The sequence below is a fragment of the Rhipicephalus microplus genome, chromosome 1 (genome assembly GCF_043290135.1).
Source record: "Rhipicephalus microplus isolate Deutch F79 chromosome 1, USDA_Rmic, whole genome shotgun sequence".
Classification (NCBI taxonomy): domain Eukaryota; kingdom Metazoa; phylum Arthropoda; class Arachnida; order Ixodida; family Ixodidae; genus Rhipicephalus; species Rhipicephalus microplus.
Genome location: NC_134700.1, coordinates 272,762,616 through 272,783,103, shown reverse-complemented (window position 1 = coordinate 272,783,103; position 20,488 = coordinate 272,762,616). Strand labels below are relative to the sequence as shown.

At 47.8% G+C, this 20,488-nt stretch overlaps 1 protein-coding gene across 1 annotated transcript in view; it reads left to right on the top strand.

Annotated features, from left to right (window-relative positions):
* Positions 1-20,488, top strand: part of LOC142817637 (cell adhesion molecule 4-like) — a 324,540-nt gene that overhangs the window by 244,539 nt on the left and 59,513 nt on the right. The window contains exon 2 of the mRNA XM_075894703.1: positions 4,416-4,621. Within this exon, the coding sequence (XP_075750818.1) occupies positions 4,416-4,621 (206 nt within the window). The remainder of the gene's footprint in view (positions 1-4,415; positions 4,622-20,488) is intronic.

The window sequence follows — 20,488 nt, the reverse complement described above, 5'->3', positions numbered from 1 at the left end:
AACGTTTTTAAACCAACGAAAGGTTGAACATGGTTCGATATAAGGACCCGTATTGCTTGTTTCGAAGAGACGGCCTGCTTCAAAGAACAATTTCCTAGTAGGTGAAAAAAAAAGCTCTAAAAAAGCGCTATTGTGTTTTGGCTCTCGTGAGACTATCTTCACTCTATCGCTGTTTCTTAATGCACACGTTGTCATAGTACGAGGGAAACAAGGAAGAAACGCACACATACACGACGAAATGAGCGAAGTGAAGACAGGAGGGAGAGAGGCAGGGGCCCTGCGAGGGAATGAAGAGGGTGCGTCGGCGCCAGAGCGGCTTCCATTACAGCGAGAAGAAATCGAAGGTGCTGAGAAAAAATTCAGGGGCTTCGGTACCGATACACGGCTAGAGGAGAGTACAGTACTCGCGAACACGGCGAAGACTGTGTCGTCGCCGGGGTAATTAGCGCGGTCGACCTCCGCTCTCCGTGTCGAATAACAGTGAGAGCTCGGAAAGGGTTAGCTGCTACGAACCGATTAGGGTCGACCCACCGAGTAGATCGGCTGTTTAACGTCGCTTCCCAATAAGCGGGTTCTTTAGCGTCACGAGGGAGAATGCTCTTATTTCTCTTACGAGTACTTCTGGTCGACCCCTTACTTCCAGGTTTTCGGAACATTCACAAAGTCTTGTAAAAAAAAAATAAAACTAGTACCCACGTAAGCGACGGTTCGCGTTCGAGTTTAAGAGTTGTGTTGAATACATGTGACATCCGAGCATACGTTCACATAAGTGTCACGCCCGGGTGCAAGGACTTCGAGCGGGCACCTGAGGCGCCGCCATCATAATCAACGGAGAGTGGGTGGAACAGGGGTTAATCCTCTTCTCCCATTTCACCCTGTAAAACTGCTGGACTTTAAATAAAGTCTATTCATTCATTCATTCATTCATTCATTCATTCAATTAGCCGTGAAAATAACTAAGAACGATTAACCGAATAAGTTCATTAAAAGAGCAGACGGTTTTCCTGTACGCAGCTGGGACTGTCGTGACACCTGATGGAGCGAATCTCAACCACGTGCCTCTTTTTGCCTGGCCTCTAAGATCCGCTTCCACAGTGCGAATAAACACGATGTAAACCCGAAGAATACACCAGGACATAAACACGCCTAGGTGTCGCAATCTTACACCAGGAATAAGAAACCAGGCATCAGACGCCTAGCTGAGATCAAGGACGTCTCTCAATTTTTCAAATTCTTTTTGCTAAAGAAAAGCTATAGAAAGTTATATATAAAGTGCCCAAATCAAAACAGATCAACAGGATAGGCAGGTGAATTTCTGAAAATGTTTGTAATGCCTTCTAAGTTATCGTTTTCATCATTCTTCATGGAATCGAGCGAGGAATAAATGAAACACTTCAGAACTGTGGTTTTTCGTTTGCAATTCTATGAATAATACGATGAAATTCGAGTTGCCCATGGCTGTATATCTCTGTGTTTGCAACTTCTAGGGGTTCTATGTCAAGCTGCAATCGAATGAAACACAATTTCACGTGGACATAAAGAAAAAATAAGTGTTCAACTGTACAGTTTCTGTCCTCATAAATACCGACAGAGCAACGAAACAATACGTTAAATTGACTTTGACCGAGGCTTCAATAATCCCATAAATTTTTATCACAATTCACCGATGCCAAGCAGAGAGGCGAATAAAATATGAAACAGCGAACGCCACGGTGACTTTCTAAATTCAACCGCTTCTTACAATACCTAGCCAACTTGTCCACAAAGAAAAAAAAAAGAAAGAAAATGCGAAAGTAAGAGGAACATGGAACTGTGTTCGAAATAAATGAGCAGCGGCGATCTACGACCGGCAGCGAACCACGAAACTGAAAGGGAAGCTCGTCGCCACCAGCAGAAAAATAAAAAGAGAGAGAAAAAAAAGAGGATGGAAGAGCAGTACACCGACTGGGGCGAGGAGGAAAAAGACGAGCACCAGTTTTGATCCCGATAAGCCTCGATTCGAGCTAGCCAATTACCCTTAAAGCGATTAGGAACGAGAGAAAAATTGCGACGACTAGCTTCTTTATTGTATCAATCTATTAGGCGTCGCCAGAGGACCCAGCCGCATGAGCTGGCATGGGGAGACGCAGTCGATTCTTTCCCCCTTTTTCTACCCCTCTCTCTCTCTCTCGCGGCCAAATTTTGCGTGCTCCTCCTATAAAAGCCCGCCACCAGTCGCACTGTCAAACTTCAAACGATCGCCTTCGTTGGTCGCGGATCGGTGTTATATGTATATACTGTTCGCATAAGGAAAAAGACTGGGAGGGTGCCAGCAGAAACAGTGAATATCGAAGCAAAAAAGCTCGACAAGTGTACCACTGAGCATCGCGGTTTAGGATCTGGTGCGCCCTATTCCCAATTTATTTCGTTTTCGAAACTGGAGCATGTGTCGTTCGGTAGTCTTTCGTTTGGTTCCTCAACACCAGCTAGCTTTAACGTTCATGCTGTCTTTCTTTTTGCAAGCACAATAGAGAGAGAGAGAGAGAGAGAGATTAAAGGAAACACGATTAATCTATAGTCAAAGTAACCGGTTTGCTACCCTGCGTAGGGGTGAGGAAATATGGGTTGTAAATAAACGGGAAAAAAAGACACATACACACACACGTAGAACGTTCAGACCAAAGTCGTTCCGAGAGGCCACTTGAACGCAGGCAGCGCAGTAACGTTTGCACAGCCTTCTTTTGAGGCGTTAGCTTCGAAGTACAATAGCTTCGTGAGTGACTGCCGAGTATAAAAAGATAGCTTTCGACTCCCCGCCTTGTGGCTGGGGACCATCTTAATCCGGCTTTTTTTTTTCTTTTCTCTCAACAATCTCTAATCTCAAAAGGCTAAAGAAGCAAGTCTTAATTCTCGTTTGTGCGTGTACTTTCTTTCTTTCTGTATCATTACACATATTTAACTTTAAGCTCGCTTCTGAGATGAGCGAGTAAAAAGAGCTGGCCCTTGGCAACGTGGACTGAATTTCATCACAAATGTCTGCTTGTTCATTTCTTGTTTCTCATTTTCAATTCGGAACTGTGATGTTTCAAACAATTACCACATGTGATACTGAATATTAAAATCAATGCCATCAATATGTTGCTTATCGAGACAAGCGTCAGTTAAAGAGCGGGCTGTGATGTTGCGATACGTTTCCAACAATCACCGCATGTGATACTTAGTACTGAAAGCAATGCCTTGTAGATTTTGCTTATCGATACGAGCTTCAGTAAAAGAGCTTGCGCATTAGGAATCAAAATTTTAACTGAAATGGTATACCCTCCATAAAATGCTTTCGTTCTCTCTATTCTAGGGACAAACAAGCACGTTTTCGTATTAGTTTATTACAAGCCACGCTATTTAGGTTTTTTGTGTGGCCGTTCGCGTAGTACTCGATCTTACACCATGTTTTACACGCTGCGACACGTACGGCGAAGAAAGAATATTGGAGTACTATAACTCTACTTGGCAAGCATGCAGCTGCACTCATTGCGTACCACGTAGTGATAAAAGACGCTTCACAAGATTGAAGGAATGCTAGTTTTGAAAATAGCACGGTCGCTATTCATGTACAGAATACACGGCGCTCTATTGAAGCATTGGCGTGCAAACATTGGCGTACACAAAGAGACAGAGAAATAAAGATTAAATGGAAGGTATAGTTATTAACCAGAAGAAAATTTTTCAGTTTGCATGCCTGCACTGAACACAGGGTAGAAAACAACAGAACGAGAATTTCTTTTCCTCATGGGGACATGCACACAAAGAAATTAAGTTATTCCGAATACTGGGCATGTCATGTTGTTCTTTTCACTTTTAAGAACACGTTTGGCCATGTTTCGAGTCGCGTTCTCATTCACATATTGTTGGTGTTGGTGCTAATACTGCACTTGTGACTTCAGGTTGCTTTAGGAACTTTAACCGTTGAAATCGTACGTGATGTTCAAAGCTCGATCAATACGCAGCCAAAGTACTTCGACAGGCATTAGGTGACACCATACTATTGGCGTCTCTCTTCATTTTCTTCAAAACTGTGTGAGCGTGTGTGTGTGCGTGCGTGCGTGCGGCGTGTGTGTGTGTGTGTGTGTGTGTGTGCGTGCGTGCGTGCGGTGTGTGTGTGTGCGTGTGCGTGTGTGTGTGTGTGTGTGTGTGTGTGTGTGTGTGTGTGTGTGTGTGTGTGTGTGTGTGTGTGTGTGTGTGTGTGTGTGTGTGTGTGTGTGTGTGTGTGTGTGTGTGTCATTTCGCTGGTATAATTCGAAACAACTGGTGCCAAGCGTATGCTCTGAACCACGCGACGCCTATGGCACTGGCATGAGCATGAGCAAAGTCCTTGGCGCAGCCTTGGTCTGGTAGTGCCGCTACATCGAGCCCAATGTCCTCGTTCTTTCCAACTGCAGGTGGTCTCGGCCTGCGCCTAGTGGATCTTCACGTGCCGGGAGCAGTCCGCAGTGGCGAGCCTGTGCAACTGCGTTGTGAGTACGACCTAGAGAACGCCGAGCTCTACTCGGTCAAGTGGTACAAGAACAACGTAGAGTTCTACCGGTACCTGCCCAGTGACATGCCGCCGGGACAATCGTACGAGCTGCTGGGCACCTTCGTTGACGTAAGTTGCGCACTGCACGCTGCACGGCCACCCGACGCGATAGTGGTCGTGTTCTCTGTTGTACAGTATCCTCATCTGGTGCCAGTAAGCAGAATAATTCATAAGGGGCAGATTGAGAGAGAGAGATAAATAGAGAGGAAAGGCAGGGATGTTAACCAAGCTTGGCTTGGTTGGCTACCCTACACTTGGGGTGGGGGAAAAGATTGAAGCTTGAAGGTACGCAAAGTCCTTGAACAAGGCATGTCGCTCGAGCCATCATTTCAACAACCTTGCATTTGCTGCCTTGACAACAAGTCTGCTTGTCGAAACGTAAGTTACAACCGGCAAGATGGGCCCTTAAGCTGAACTTAACCCTGCTCTCTACCGCGAACTTTATCCTCCACGGTAGCTAAGTAGCTATGGCGTAGTTGTTCTTAGTAAGTGAGTGAGTGAGTGAGTGAGTGAGTGAGTGAGTGAGTGAGTGAGTGAGTGAGTGAGTGACGAGCTATAGGTTACTCATTTGTGAGGGTATACAACCACTTTACGACAAGGTGTGTGTGGGACGTTTGAGCTTTCGTTTTGTTTTGTTTTGTTTTGTTTTGTTTTTACGTTCTTTCCAACACTTTTGGTGCCCCGTTATTCCCTCCATCTGCTGGACCGCGTGAGGTCGGCCGCAATTAGGAGGAATAAATGCCCCCGGGCTGAGCGCGACGCCAGGGCGTGGCGCCAAACCCCCGTTGCCCCTCTAATTAATGACGCGCCCACTATGGGACCTCGGCTGGCCATCCTGCCTGCCCGGCTGCTCCGCTACCCTTGCAGTCGTGTGGCGTACCTGCAGCAGCCCTCCCCCCGGCCAAAACGCATATCGTCGCCTCGCACGCGGATGCGCGAACAACTTGGACGCGCTCAAGCCGTGTCTGCTTCTGACCGCAGTGACGGCGACACGGCTGGCTGAGCAGCTGGCGCAACCTGCCTCTTTACTCCTCAGTATTCCCTTCTTCCCTGCGCTTCGCGTGAGCAGCCCTCCCTCTTTGTGACAATGCAGATGGTTTCCACTGTTATGCATAAACAATATTTCCTGTTTTATGTGACAAAGCCACCATGTGTTTACGAAGGACGCCGTATACTGGACCGCTTTGGAAATGTCGACCACCTGCGCTCAAAGAAAAAAGAGAGTCCTGTGGCTCTCTTTCGGGAGTCCTGTACGGCCGTGTATATGACTCCCTTTAAGGCTTTAAGGAGACACGTAAACACTTTTTAGAGATCGTCATACTCACGCTTCAGAGTCGTGTGATTCACAAGAGCGTCAATGTGCCTCTTTGAAAGTTAGTTATATACGTGGCGTATTCATGTGGGAGGTTAAATTGAGGACGACGCAGCGAGCAATGTAAAAGAAAATAGGTGTAACCTTGAGACAAGAATAGAGCAGAGTGGATTAGGGAACAAACCAGGGTTAAGTATGTCACAGTTGAAATCAAGAAGAGGAAATGGACAAGGGCCGGGCATGCAGCACGTAGACAGGATAACCGCTGGTCATTCAGGGTAACTAACTGGTTTCCTAGAGAAGGCAAGCAGGTTAGGGAGAGACAGAATGTTGGGTGGGCAGATGAGATTAAGAAAGTTGCGGGTATAAATTGGCAGTAGCAAGCACAGGACCGAGTTGACTGGCAAAACATGTGAGAGGCCTTTGTCTTGCAGTGGACGTAGTCATCATCATCAGCAGCAGCATTATCAGCATGATGATGATGATGATGATGATGATGTACGGGGTCATTCAGGACTCGCCAAAACTCTTCTCTTTTCATTTCTTTTTTTTTTCTTAAAGTGTAGGGTTCTTTCACGTACCCCGAAACCCAAGTGCGCGGGCGCCTAGCATTTCGCCTCTATCAAAATGCGGCTGTCTCGGTCGGGATTCTCTCCCTCGACCCTCGGCTAATCGATCAGTCGATCAGCGTAACCACTAGACAGGCGGGCTAACATCTTCAGCTATTCGTTAAACTATTCCTATATCTATCCACTTGACAGCGATTATAGAAAAGCTGTAACCACGGCGGGTTACTACTGTTTCGTATTGGTGACCGAATGATGTTCAGTGCCGTCACAATTAATCAAATTGGCGCCTAAAGTTTCGCTGCGTGCTCAGCCGCAACGAAAACATTACACTTTGTTCTTATAATACAGCTTTTGTCGTCTTGGACTAGGGACGTAGCCAGGGGGTGGCACACCAAGCGCGTGCCCCCCCCCCCTGAAATTTTTTTCGCCATGGCATAGAGAGCGAAAACAGCAATTTTATGGGGGTGCCCCTTCCGAAATCAACGTGGTGAGACTTCCCCCCCCCCCCGAAAAAAATTTCTGGCTACGCGCCTGCCTTGAACTACCTTTTGTTTATTATGTCATGAACTGAGAGCATACTCGATACAATCCACTGTGTACGTTTAGAGATGTCAATGCCTTTGTCTGACCGCACACAATTTAAATGCGCAACACTCACCCCCTTATCGTTTTATCCTCATAGCCTGTATTTCCGGACTATTATATCTTTTTTTTATTCTCATCTGTAACTCAATAATGGCCAAGTAAAATGAGAATCATAGCCTATTGGTGGCGTAGTGACCTATGGATGCATTTGCTGAACTTGACTAAGTTCTATTGCAACTGTAGCCAGTACGAAGCAGTGGTTCTATCATATATCATTGAGCAGGATGCTCTGACCAGCAGGGACGTCGTCCACAAAAGTTGGACCTAAACACCCTAAATCTAGCCGGGGAGAGACCAGGAATAAAAAAATCACTGCATTTCAAGCTGGTTGAAGATAATTATGGGGCGAAGCTTTCGGAGGTGATTATTGTGATTAAAGTTGAGATAGTACTGAAACTGATTGTGGTTGTGATACTTATACATTATTTTATTGAAAGAGATAGTGCTGAGACCGATTGTGATAGAGCGGTGATTCTTCTTTATAGCTGATATGAGGTTCCGAGTTCCGGGTTACGTTTTGACTTCATAATCACAGCTTCATTAGCTATCGTCTCTGGTGTAGAATTTTCTTGTCGGTATTGCCGCCTTGCATCCGCTTCAAGTTGTATCAACTGCGTGTCAGCTTGGCGTTTTTCCCGCTTAGCCTTTGCTTCCTTAGCCCTAGTCTGGGATGCAGAACTTTGTTGTCGCCGTCGCTGCTTTGCATCCGCTTTCTTCTCTTTTGTCTCCGCGGTCGCTTCCCGTCGACGGCGACGCTGATACGCAGCACGTCGCGCTTTCCTGCGTTCGTCTTCGTCCATATGAAAGAAGAGAATGTGTGGTATGGAACGTGGTTATATACCGGGTGTTCAAAATTAAGCTTTATGATTTTTTTAAAATTAGGCGCTCGAAGGCACGTGAGAACCACTTGTGCAAATAAGTTAAGCGGCCAGGGGGACAGAAAGTTAGATGATAATTATCGCTGTCAGCAGCCCAATTAACTAAAATTTAATAATTAACTTTTTACTGGCTGCGGTAAGTTGGCATGTTTATATTGAAAAAATGTAGGCAGTGGTGTTTGTACACAGTTTCAGTTGGAAGATTTTTTCTAGCACGCCTGTGTTCCGAGATATCCGGCTCCAAAGTTTAATTGTCTTTCGCACGATTACGCATGCAAGAGGGTGAGGGTCCGCGCAAAGCTCCTCCCTAAAGTGACGCATCTGTTGCGTGTGGTGTTTAGTGTGTGAAGAGGGTGGAAGCGTAGGCATAGGTGATAGCAATTACCCTTGCCCTCTTCGGCCGTCGAAATCAAAAATCGAAGAACGCTTGCAACCAGTGTCGTAACACGCAACTGCAGAGCCTCTAACGATAGTGGCAGATACCATGCCGAGATAATGGTGCGAGCGGAGAATCTGGATGCCAGTGCGCGTGCGTAATAATCACTAGAGAAGCATGCGTGGTCGTTGCCTGGGCTACGCGAATAGCGTGACTGCTGATGTCCGAGTACTGTAACTTTTATTGAAACAAGAGCAACAACTCCACCAATAATAACTGAAACAGTTTTATCCTTGCTAACGCATATTTCCTGCTGCTACATAAGCATATTTCGGTCATGCACAAATCTCATCGAAACTCTTCACCTCTCAAGACGTCAATGCCCCAAAAAGTGTTCAAAATGCCTGCCTTCGGCAGCAACGCAAAGCATGAACCGCTGTCGCGTCGACTCGATGACTCGGCGCAGTACTTCTGCAGGAATACTCGCACAGGCAGATGTTATCCTGTCCTTCATGTCATTAACATCGCTGGGCTCTGTTACGTAAACTCGATCTTTAACGTAGCCCCAAAGGAAAAAGTCGAGCGGAGAAAGGTCAGGTGATCTTGGTGGCCAAAACATCGCTCCTGCGCGCCCAATCCACTGTTGTGGAAAACGTCTGTCCAACCAGTTCTTCGCCCTGGTAGAAAAATGTGGTGGTGCTCCATCGTGCTGAAACCATACTTGGCGCAGGTCATTCAGGGAAAGACTGCAGACAAGATCATCAATGACAACACCTAATATTTCTTCTGTGTACATCTTTCCGTTCAAGTTGTCCTCAAAAAAGTGAGGTCCGATGATCCTGTCCCCGAGTATGCCGCACCACACATTCACACTCCAGCGAACTTGATGCTTGTGCTGCCTCAGCCAGTGTGGGTTTTCTTGTGCCCAATAATGGGCGTTGTGAAGATTAACACTTCCATTTCGGCAAAACCGAGCTTCATCAGTCCAAATTATTCTGTGCAAAAAGTCATTTTCTTGATCAGTTTTGATGAGGCCCCAATTGCAGAAGTCAACTCGCCTTTCAAAGTCCGCCTCATTTAGGTCCTGATGAAGGTAAACGTGATATGGATGGAACTTGTGCTTTCTTAAAACATTTGTGACTGTTCCGATGCTGCGACCGCACTGATCGGCAATCTGTCGGATGCTGAGCTCTGGCATCGAGGTTACGCACGCGACAACGTCGATTTCAAAGTCTTCATCGACGATTGCCTTCCTGGTCCGTCTCGGAAGGTGGACAGAGCCTGTTGTGCAGAAGCGTCGAAACAGGTTTGTGAAAGTGGGCCTTGTTGGAAGGGGACGGTGTGGGTGGCGAGACGCGTAAAGCTCCATTGCTAACGAAGCGTTGCCATTCATTTCAGCCATTGCAAGCACCACGTCTACTTTTACTTTGGTAGAATACCTCACGCCAGAAGCAGCCATATTAGCTCGAAAGGACTCCACGTGGATTTCCTTGGTAGACCTTCAATGCAGAGACGCTGTGCTCTAACCGGAGGCACCCTAGTGCAGGACGGTCCTGCTAACGCGTTCACAAGAAGATGTCTCAGTGTGATCTAAAGTCACGAAAAAACGTCGCGAAAAATGGTCTCCTGTTATCGCGTTCATCAGGATCATGCGTAAGGCTCATGGTGCACCGCGCTGTCACATTTTGATTTCGCCGGCCGAAGAGGGCAAGGGTAATTGCTATCACCTATGCCTACGCTTCCACCCTCTTCACACACTAAACACCACACGCAACAGATGCGTCACTTTAGGGAGGAGCTTTGCGCGGACCCTCACCCTCTTGCATGCGTAATCGTGCGAAAGACAATTAAACTTTGGAGCCGGATATCTCGGAACACAGGCGTGCTAGAAAAAATCTTCCAACTGAAACTGTGTACAAACACCACTGCCTACATTTTTTCAATATAAACATGCCAACTTACCGCAGCCAGTAAAAAGTTAATTATTAAATTTTAGTTAATTGGGCTGCTGACAGCGATAATTATCATCTAACTTTCTGTCCCCCTGGCCGCTTAACTTATTTGCACAAGTGGTTCTCACGTGCCTTCGAGCGCCTAATTTTAAAAAAATCATAAAGCTTAATTTTGAACACCCGGTATATATATATATATATATATATATATATATATATATATATATATATATCATCATCATCAGCCTGACTACGTCCACTGCAGGACAAAGGCCTCTCCCATGTTCCGCCAGTTAACCCGTTCCTGTGCTTGCTGCTGCCAATTTATACCCGCAAACTTCTTAATCTCATCTGCCCACCTAACCTTCTGTCTCCCCCTAACCCGCTTCCCGTCTCTGGGAATCCAGTTAGTTACCCTTAATGACCAGCGGTTATCCTGTCTACGCGCGACATGCCCGGCCAATGTCCATTTCCTCTTCTTTATTTCAACTATGATATCCTTAACCCCCGTTTGTCCCCTAATCCACTCTGCTCTCTTCTTGTCTCTTAAGGTTACACCTACCATTTTTCTTTCCATTGCTCGCTGCGTCATCCTCAATTTAAGCTGAACCCTCTTTGTAAGTCTCCAGGTTTCTGCTCCGTAGCTAAGTACCGGCAAGATACAGCTGTTGTATACCTTCCTCTTGAGGGATAGTGGCAATCTACCTGTCATAATTTGAGAGTGCTTGCCGAATGTGCTCCACCCCATTCTTATTCTTCTAGTTACTTCAATTTCGTGGTTAGGCTCTGCGGTTATTACCTGCCCTAAGTAGACATAGTCTTTTACAACTTCAAGTGTACTATTACCTATCTCGAAGCGCTGCTCCTTTCCGAGGTTGTTGTACATTACCTTCGTTTTCTGCATATTAATTTTAAGACCCACCTTTCTGCTCTCCTTGTCTAACTCCGTAATCATGAGTTGCAATTCGTCCCCTGAGTTACTCAGCAATGCAATGTCATCGGCGAAGCGCAAGTTACTAAGGTATTCTCCATTAACTCTTATCCCTAACTGTTCCCATTCTAGGCTTCTGAAAACCTCCTGTAAGCACGCGGTAAATAGCATTGGGGAGATTGTGTCCCCCTGCCTTACACCCTTCTTGATTGGTATTCTGTTGCTTTCTTTATGAAGCACTATGGTAGCAGTTGATCCCCTGTAGATTTCTTCCAGAATGTTTATATATACTTCATCTACGCCCTGATTCCGCAATGTCTGCATGACGGCTGATATTTCTACTGAATCAAACGCCTTCTCGTAATCTATGAAGGCTATGTATAGTGGTTGGTTATACTCTGAGCATTTCTCTATTACCTGATTGATAGTATGAATGTGGTCAATTGTTGAGTAGCCTGTTCTAAATCCTGCTTGTTCCTTTGGTTGATTGAATTCTAATGTTTTCTTTACTCTGTTAGCAATTACCTTTGTAAATAGCTTGTATACTACAGAGAGCAAGCTGATCGGCCTGTAATTCTTCAAGTCCTTGCCATCTCCTTTCTTATGTATTAAGATGATGTTAGCGTTCTTCCAAGACTCTGGTACCCTTCCCGTCAGGAGACACCTCGTAAACAGGGTGGCTAGTTTTTCTAACACAATCTGTCCTCCATCTTTCAGCAGGTCTGATGTTACCTGATCCTCACCAGCAGCTTTGCCACTTTGCATGCTCTCCAAAGCTTTTCTGACTTCTTCTATCATTACTGGTGGGGTGTCATCTGGGTTACTGCTAGTTCTTATAGTATTAAGGTCGTGGTTGTCTCGGCTACTGTACAGATCTCTGTAAAACTCCTCCGCTATTTTAACTATCCTATCCATATTGGTAGTTATTTTGCCTTCTTTGTCCCTTAGTGCATACATCCGACTTTTGCCTATCCCAAGTTTCCTCTTCACTGCTTTGACGCTTCCTCCGTTTTTCAGAGCGTGTTCAATTCTCTCCATGTTATACCTTCTTACATCGCATACCTTACGTCTATTAATCAACTTCGAAAGCTCTGCCAGTTCTATTTTGTCTGTTGTACTTGAGACTTTCATGATTTGACGCTTCTTAATTAGGTTCTTCGTTTCCTGGGAAAGCTTGCCAGTGTCCTGTCTAACTACCCTGCCTCCAACTTCCACTGCACACTCCGTAATGATACTCGTCAGATTATCATTCATTGTATCTACGCTAAGGTTGGTTTCCTCACTAAGAGCCGAGTACCTGTTCTGCAGCGACACTCTGAATTCCTGTACTTTCCCTCTCAGTGCTAGCTCATTGATTGGCTTCTTGCGTATCAGTTTCTGTCGTTCCTTCTTCAAGTCTAGGCGAATTCGAGACCGTAACATTCTATGGTCACTGCATCGTACCTTGCCAACCACTTCCACATCCTTCACGATTCCTGGGTGTGCAGTCATTATAAAGTCTATTTCGTTCTTATTTTCGCCATTAGGGCTCCTCCATGTCCACTTGCGGTTTTCTTGTTTTCGGTAGAAGGTATTCAAAATCCGCAAATTATTGCGTTCTGCGAATTCTACTAGTAGCTCTCCTCTGGCGTTTCTAGTGCCGATGCCATAATCTCCTACTGCCTGGTCTCCAGCCTGCTTCTTCCCTACCTTTGCATTAAAGTCACCCATCACTATAGTATACTGTGTTTTTACCTTACTCGTTGCCGATTCAACGTCTTCATAGAAGCTTTCAACTGAAGCGTCATCATGGCTGGATGTCGGCGCGTAAGCCTGTACTACCTACATCTTGTATCTTTTATTCAGTTTAATTACAATACCTACCACCCTTTCATTAATGCTATAGTATTCCTCTATGTTGCCAGCTATGTTTCTGTGAATTAGGAACCCCACTCCCAGTTCTCTTCTGTCTGCCAAGCCCCGATAGCAAAGGACGTGCCCATTCTGTAGCACAGTATAGGCCTCATCTGTCCTCCTAACCTCACTGAGCCCTATTATATCCCATTTAACACCCTCTAGCTCCTCGAATAGTACAGCTAGACTTCCCTCACTAGATAAGGTTCTAGCGTTAAATGTTGCCAAGTTCAGGTTCCAATGGCGGCCTGTCCGGATCCAGAGATTCTTAGCACCCTCTGCTGCGTTGCAGATCTGACCGCCGCCCTGGTCAGTTGCTTCGCAGCTGCTGGGGACTGAGGGCCGTGAGTTATTTGACGTATGCATGTGGGAGGTAGTGGCCAGATACTGCACCAGGGTGGCCAATCCTTCTCTGGTGAGGGAGTGCGTTCCCGGCGGTGGTTACCGGTGAGGCCGCACCCCAGGCCTCTTAATGCAGTTCCATCAACACGCGGATTTTTTTTTAATCCGGTTGGGAACTGCGCGGCACCGGGATTTGAACCACGGACCTCTTGCATGCGAGGCGGATGCTCTAACCACTACGCCATCGCCGCACCCATATATATATATATATATATATATATATATATATATATATATATGGAGCCCAGTCAGCACGAGCTCGCCCTAAACATCGTCCTCTTTTCTACAATGTTCGTTTGTGGCGCCCCGTAACATCACCTCCGGCGGTGAAGGCACCGTCTCGGTGCTCAGTTGGTCCGAGTAATATCGCTTCAGCCTCGTGACGTGAACAACGTCAGAACACGATCGCGCGCTGGTGGCGTTAAGAGGTTCAATTTCATATGTCACGTCGGTGACTTGGCGCACCACACGGTATGGACCCGAGTACGGTGAAGTCAGCTTTTCGCACAGGCCAACTCGCCGCGACGGCGTCCAGGGAAGGACTGTGTCACCTTGACTGAAGTGGACATCACGATGGCACGCGTTGTAGACCTGTCGTTGTCGTTCCTGCGAATCACTCAGACGCTGGCGAGCAATCTCACGTGCCTCTAGAGCTCTAGAGATCACATCGCGGGCATATTCTGACGTGTGGCTAACGGCAGGAAGGAGCGTGTCAAAAGGCAACGTAGGTTCTCGTCCATGGCAGGAGGAAAAATGGCGAGAAACCTGCAGTGTCATGCCGAGACGTACTATAGGCAAATGTTACAAATGGAAGGGCGGAGTCCCAGTCACGATGGTCGGAAGAAACGTACATGGCGAGCATGTCCGTGATGGTTCTATTTAGCCGCTCCGTGAGCCCGTTGGTTTGAGGATGATACGCCGTTGTGAACTTGTGCTTCGTAGCGCAAGAATGTAATATGTCTTGGATAACTTGTGATAAAAAGTAGCGACCGCGATCGGTAAGCAGTTGCCGAGGAGCGCCGTGGTGTAATATGACGTCTTCTAGAAGAAAGTCAGCGACGTCGGTCGCACAACTGGTAGGAAGGGCTCGCGTGATGGCATACCGAGTGGTGTAATCCGTGGCGACTGCTATCCACTTGTTTCCGCTGGCCGATAAAGGGAACGGTCCTAGTAAGTCAACACCTACCCTATAAAATGGTTCGGATGGGATCTGAATAGGTTGAAGGCGTCCCGCTGGAAGGGTTGCTGGTTTTTTGCGGTGTTGACAGGATTCGCATGAGGCGACGTAACGGCAGACGGATCGGTAAACACCGGGCCAAAAGAAGCGACGTCGAACGCGGTCATAAGTTCTTGAAATTCCCAGGTGACCAGCTGTCGGAATATCATGCAACTGTGCAAGGACAGTCTGACGCATATGTTGTGGTATGACCAACAGCAGCTCAGGTCCGTCAGGATTCATGCTGTAGCGATATAAGACGCCATCTTGTAGCAGGAACATACGGAGAGACGGAGGAGTTGTGGGACCACTAAGCCGAAGGATTATATCTCTGAGGTGAGGATCACGGCGTTGCTGATCTCCGATGTTGCTAAACGCGGAAAGTGCCAAAACGCAAGTAGGCTCATCGCTCTCAGAAACATCTGCTGGGTCTACTGGATGACGCGACAAGCAATCGGCATCCTCATGGTGGCGACCTGATTTGTAGACAACCGTGTAGGAATATTCCTGTAGCCGTAGAGCCCACCGGCCGAGACGTCCACTAGGATCTTTTAAGGACGACAACCAGCATAAGGCGTGGTGATCAGTGACAACCGTGAACGGGCGTCCATACAAGTACGGCCGAAATTTAGCCACTGCCCAGACGAGCGCGAGGCATTCGCGTTCTGTGATGGAGTAATTTCGCTATGCTGGCGATAAAAGACGGCTAGCGTATGCAATAACGCGCTCGTAGCCATGCTGTCGTTGTGCCAAAACGGCTCCGATTCCGTGCCCGCTGGCGTCGGTACGCACTTCCGTTGGAGCGCATATATCAAAGTGGCCGAGAATCGGTGGCGTCGTATGTCTACTTGTCAGTTCAACGAATGCTCTGGTTTGTTCAGGTCCCCACACAAAAGTCACATTTTTTAGTAGTTCCGTGAGCGGGCGTGCGACGTCAGCGAAATTCCGCACAAATCTACGAAAGTAAGAACAAAGGCCCACAAAGCTTCGAACGTCGTTCGCAGAGGTCGGCACAGGGAAGTCTTTGACGGCGCGGATTTTCTCAGGATCGGGACGAACACCAGAAGAATCGACAAGGTGTCCAAGGAGAGTGAGCTGCCGGCGGCCGAAGTGACATTTCGACGAGTTTAGTTGGAGCCCTGCTTTGCGGAAAACCGAAAGAATTGTTGAGAGACGCTCGAGGTGAGTTTCGAAAGTTGGCGAAAAAACAATGACGTCATTAAGGTAGCATAAGCAGATTGACCACTTGAAACCGTGAAGAAGAGCGTCCATCATTCGTTCGAATGTAGCCGGGGCATTGCATAACCCGAACGGCATTACTTTAAACTGATAGAGCCCGTCGGGAGTTATAAATGCCGTCTTTTCACGGTCCAGATCATCAATTGATATCTGCCAGTACCCGGAACGAAGGTCGGTGGAAGAGAAATAATTTGCTCCACTAAGGCAGTCAAGAGCGTCATCTATCCGCGGCAGAGGATACACGTCTTTTTTTGTAACTTTGTTAAGATTTCTGTAGTCGACACAGAAGCGCCAGCTGTTATCCTTCTTTCTCACTAGCACAACGGGCGAAGCCCAAGGACTTGAAGAAGGTTCAATGATGTCTCGGGCAAGCATCTTGTCGACTTCTTGCTGGATCACGTGGCGCTCGGTGGAAGAAACCCGATAGGGTCACCGGTGTACTGGATTTGCATCAGCGGTGTTGATCCGATGCTTTACGACGGTCGTTTGACCTAAGGGTCGGTCACAGAGATGAAAGACGTCTTGATACGACGCAAGAACGCCACGAAGCGCAGACACATGCTTGGCCGGGAGATCAGAGGCAATCATTCCAGTTATGCAGTGTAGTGTACTGCCCGACTGAATACTTGCAGATGACGGTGTATCCTCTGTTAAGGCCGATATGTGGTAGTCGCCGGCCGGGGCAAGGGTTGCAAGGGATATCCCTCGTGGCAGCACTTCAGAGCAAAGTCCAAAGTTCACAATAGGGAGACATGCCACGTTGTCCTTCATTGTGATGATGGTGTGGGGGAACGCAACATTGAGCGAACAGAGGACTGTAGGATTAGGTGAAATGACATAATCGCCGTCAGCCACAGGTGAATCAGAAGAGACGTCGATATACGTCACAGCTCGACAAGATAGGCGAACAAAGTCGGTGGAGCATAGCTTTGGCGGCGCAGGATCAGGAGGGTCTACGGCGTGTGGTAGCACGAGCTGAACAACACCAGCAGAACAGCCAATCAGGGCGGAATGCTCCAACAGAAAATCGAGTCCCAAAATGATGTCATGTGGGCAGTGGTCCAGTACGTAAAACAGAACAGTGGTATGACGTCCAGCAACAGTGACACGGGTGGCACACATCCCAGTGACTACCGGTGTTGCACCATCAGCTACTCGAACAACAGTGATCGGAGCAGGAGTGAGCACTTTTTTGAGTCGAGCACAAAGGCGTTCATGATTGATATGTGAGCGCCGGTGTCAATGAGTGCTGCCACAGAAGTACCGTCAACATTTACATTAATCAAGTTGTTGTGTCCGGGTATCGTGTGTAGAGGAATTTCGGGTCGGGTCGTCGAAGCAGGCTCACCTCTAGGAGCTGCGCCCGTCAGTTTTCCGAGGACTGGTGGTAGGAGGGTGAGGGGGAGCGACATCGGTTAGTTGAGCGGGACATGCGTCCAGAGGGCGACGGGGAGCGGCTTGGTTGGGCGGGCCTGGATGGCGAAGCATCATCTTGTGCCGTGTAGATCGGCATCCGAGAGCCAGCAGGTGGGCGTCGGGTGTTGGCATAATGCGACCATGGCTGCCAACCCCAGGAAGTGCGGCAATGACGTGAAATATGGCCGGCTCGTCCACAGTTAAAGCAGATCGGCCTGTCATCGGAAGTTCGCCATTCTGCCGGGTTCCGGTAACGTGGGCGGTTGTTCGGTCCGCGGGACATACTAGGTGTACTGGGCAGTCGATAGCCAGGTCGGTTAACGGGGCATAGCGTCTGAAGTCCGGCGTTGGCCAGTTCCTGGCGTACGACACTCTTGATGAAAGAAATCGTGGCGCGAGAGTCGTCGGGAGCCTGGACTTGGTCAGACAGGGGAGACGCTGCCTCGATTTCGTGGCGAACGATGCGCACGATATTGTCGGAAGCAGCAGGGGCTGGTGGCAAACGGGCGTCCTCGCAGGTAGATGTTGCAGCCGTGTTGGGAAGACGCAAAAAGTGTGGAGTGATACGGCGACTTTTCGCGTCTTCGAAGCGTCGGCATTCATTGATAACGTCGTCTACGGTCGATGAGTTTCGAAATACGAGGAGATTGAAGGCGTCATCGGCGATTCCTTTGAGGATGTGCGCGACCTTTTCAGATTCCGGCATCTTGTCATCAACCTTCCGGCAGAGGGCGAGCACATGTTGTATGTACGTAACATACGACTCGGTACAGGACTGGATTCGGCACGCTAGTTCTTTCTGCGCAGCACGACGACGCCCGATGGGCTTGCCGAAGAGATCGATGAGTTTCTGCTTACAGGTGTCCCAACTCGTGATATCTTCCTCGTGGTTGGAAAACCACACTTTAGCTGTACCATCAAGGTAGAAAATAATATTGGCCAACATGAGCGTCGGATCCCAGTTGTAAAGAGCGCTCACCCTTTCGTACAGCTGAAGCCATTCCTCCACGTCAGTACTGTCACTGCCCGAAAAGGTGCCTGGGTCACGCGGTTGAGTCAGGACGACGGTGCGGTTGGTAGCAGCTGGATGCGGTGCTGTTGGTTGCTGCGTAGTTGGACGAAGCACCGTTGGGGTAGTCTCCGAAGAATCCTCGTGCTCGTCTTGATCAGGCATCGCACAGGCAGCCAAGGAACGTCCGCTGCGTAGAATCGTCGTGGTGTTGACTGTTGGAAGACCCGCACTCTCCACCAAAATGTTACGCAGAGAAGGCGTCTGAAAAATACCTTTACTTTTGGTAAACAGGCAGGCATACAATATGGAGCCCAGTCAGCACGAGCTCGCCCTAAACATCGTCCTCTTTTCTACAATGTTCGTTTGTGGCGCCCCGTAGCAATATATATATATATATATATATATATATATATATATATATATATATATATATATATATATATATATATATATCGTTGACAGCAGCGCCATCGCATCTACAATTAACCACAGCGCCCTCTGTTGCTTATAAGTTGAAGGCTACATGGTGTTACGGGCAGACGGGAGACGGGAGACGGCGGACATCGTGAGGTCTTAAGGAGCTTCGCCCCTAAAAATATCGTATGCATGAAACCAACCGAATTGCCTCGTGCAGAAAGCAATGGTCAGGGAAGAAATACCGAAAATATTCAATCCGGAGTAGAGCCCACAAAATGTTCCCCACGCAAGAACTGTTTCACGTTGATCAGCCGTCTGTACGCTGACAACATACGCGTCGTTTCTATTGGCTGCTAATTTGCATTGTGGAATACTCTGGCGCAGGGGTTGTTTCGTGAGTGGGTAGTCGTGACCGGTTCACTTTGGGGCCCTTCGTGGCAGAGGCTCACACGTGGAGTCTGCCTGTGTTAACAGCTGCATTGGCCAATTCGAAACACTGGATTGTAAGCGTAAAATATAGTTGACATTCTGCCACGTTGGCATAGCTGGGACAGCAACAACTAAACTATGGACGGTGAACACTAGCTATAAATCTTCCTTTTTTTCATTCATTTCAAAAATGATACGCTCAAGAAGTGTCGATTTCATTGATATAGCAGGAGGACGAATAACAAACCCTGCAAATCGAAATAAACGGGATCAAACATAGTTTAAGCTTTTGGCATGAAAGGGCGCATCGCCTATAATATCCGGACAAATACTGCACGCACTTCTAGCCACATTGTCATATTTCTCAAGAGAAGCGGTACCGTGCATGGCGTTGTGTATACATCTAAACACCTGTCGGGTAGAACCTTCTTTTTTTTTTTTTTCAGCCCCGCAAAGCTTTACAGCGAAGCTTGTTATTGATAGGCTGACTATGTACTACGATACGGGCATCCGGTAGTACTTTCTCTAGTCCCAGTGGTGCCGAATTTTATATCGCAGCTCGCTATCGACAAGAAGATGTACTACAGCATCGTCGACATTGCCCGGCTGCACCTGACATCAAGCGTCGCGATTCGTTGCAGATAACGCAGCGAGAACGAGGTCGAAATAACTCGCCGGCGGCGAAGGTCTCATGTTCGTAGTGCGCACTCGCACTTTTGCACTCACTCGCGGGGTATGCGTGCCTCGGTAAAGGCAACCGTCGTTGACGGCGAGAACAAAAGAAAGCGCCCCGCTTACGCCTCATGCATAATATGCAGGACACCCTTTCGTTTACGACCAGCCGCACGTGCCGCGTGTTTCTCATTGCCCCACCCCCTCTCCCAAAAGCCTCTCCTCCTATACTGGCTCCCAGTAAATGTAGCAGCTGTCTCGATCAGACATCACTTTCGCATAGCATCTGTCCTTTCTCGCCGAGTTGGAAATCTGCGTGCTTAGCGTTTACTTTTTTTTTCCTTCTTTCGCTGTTGTTGTTTCGCGGCTATACACGAGGCAAAATATGCGCTCACATCTGACCCTTTAATAGTGCAGGGTCTCGTCCTCTTTCCCCCCCCCCCTTTTTTTCTTATTTTCATTGCATCTCGTTTGGCCTGATATGACAGGTCGGTCGTTAGAGCGGTCATCCCAGCTCATCCCGAGTGCCTGCGGCGCTGAAACGTGTGTCGTTGTGGTGAGCGCAGAAGCTTGCCGC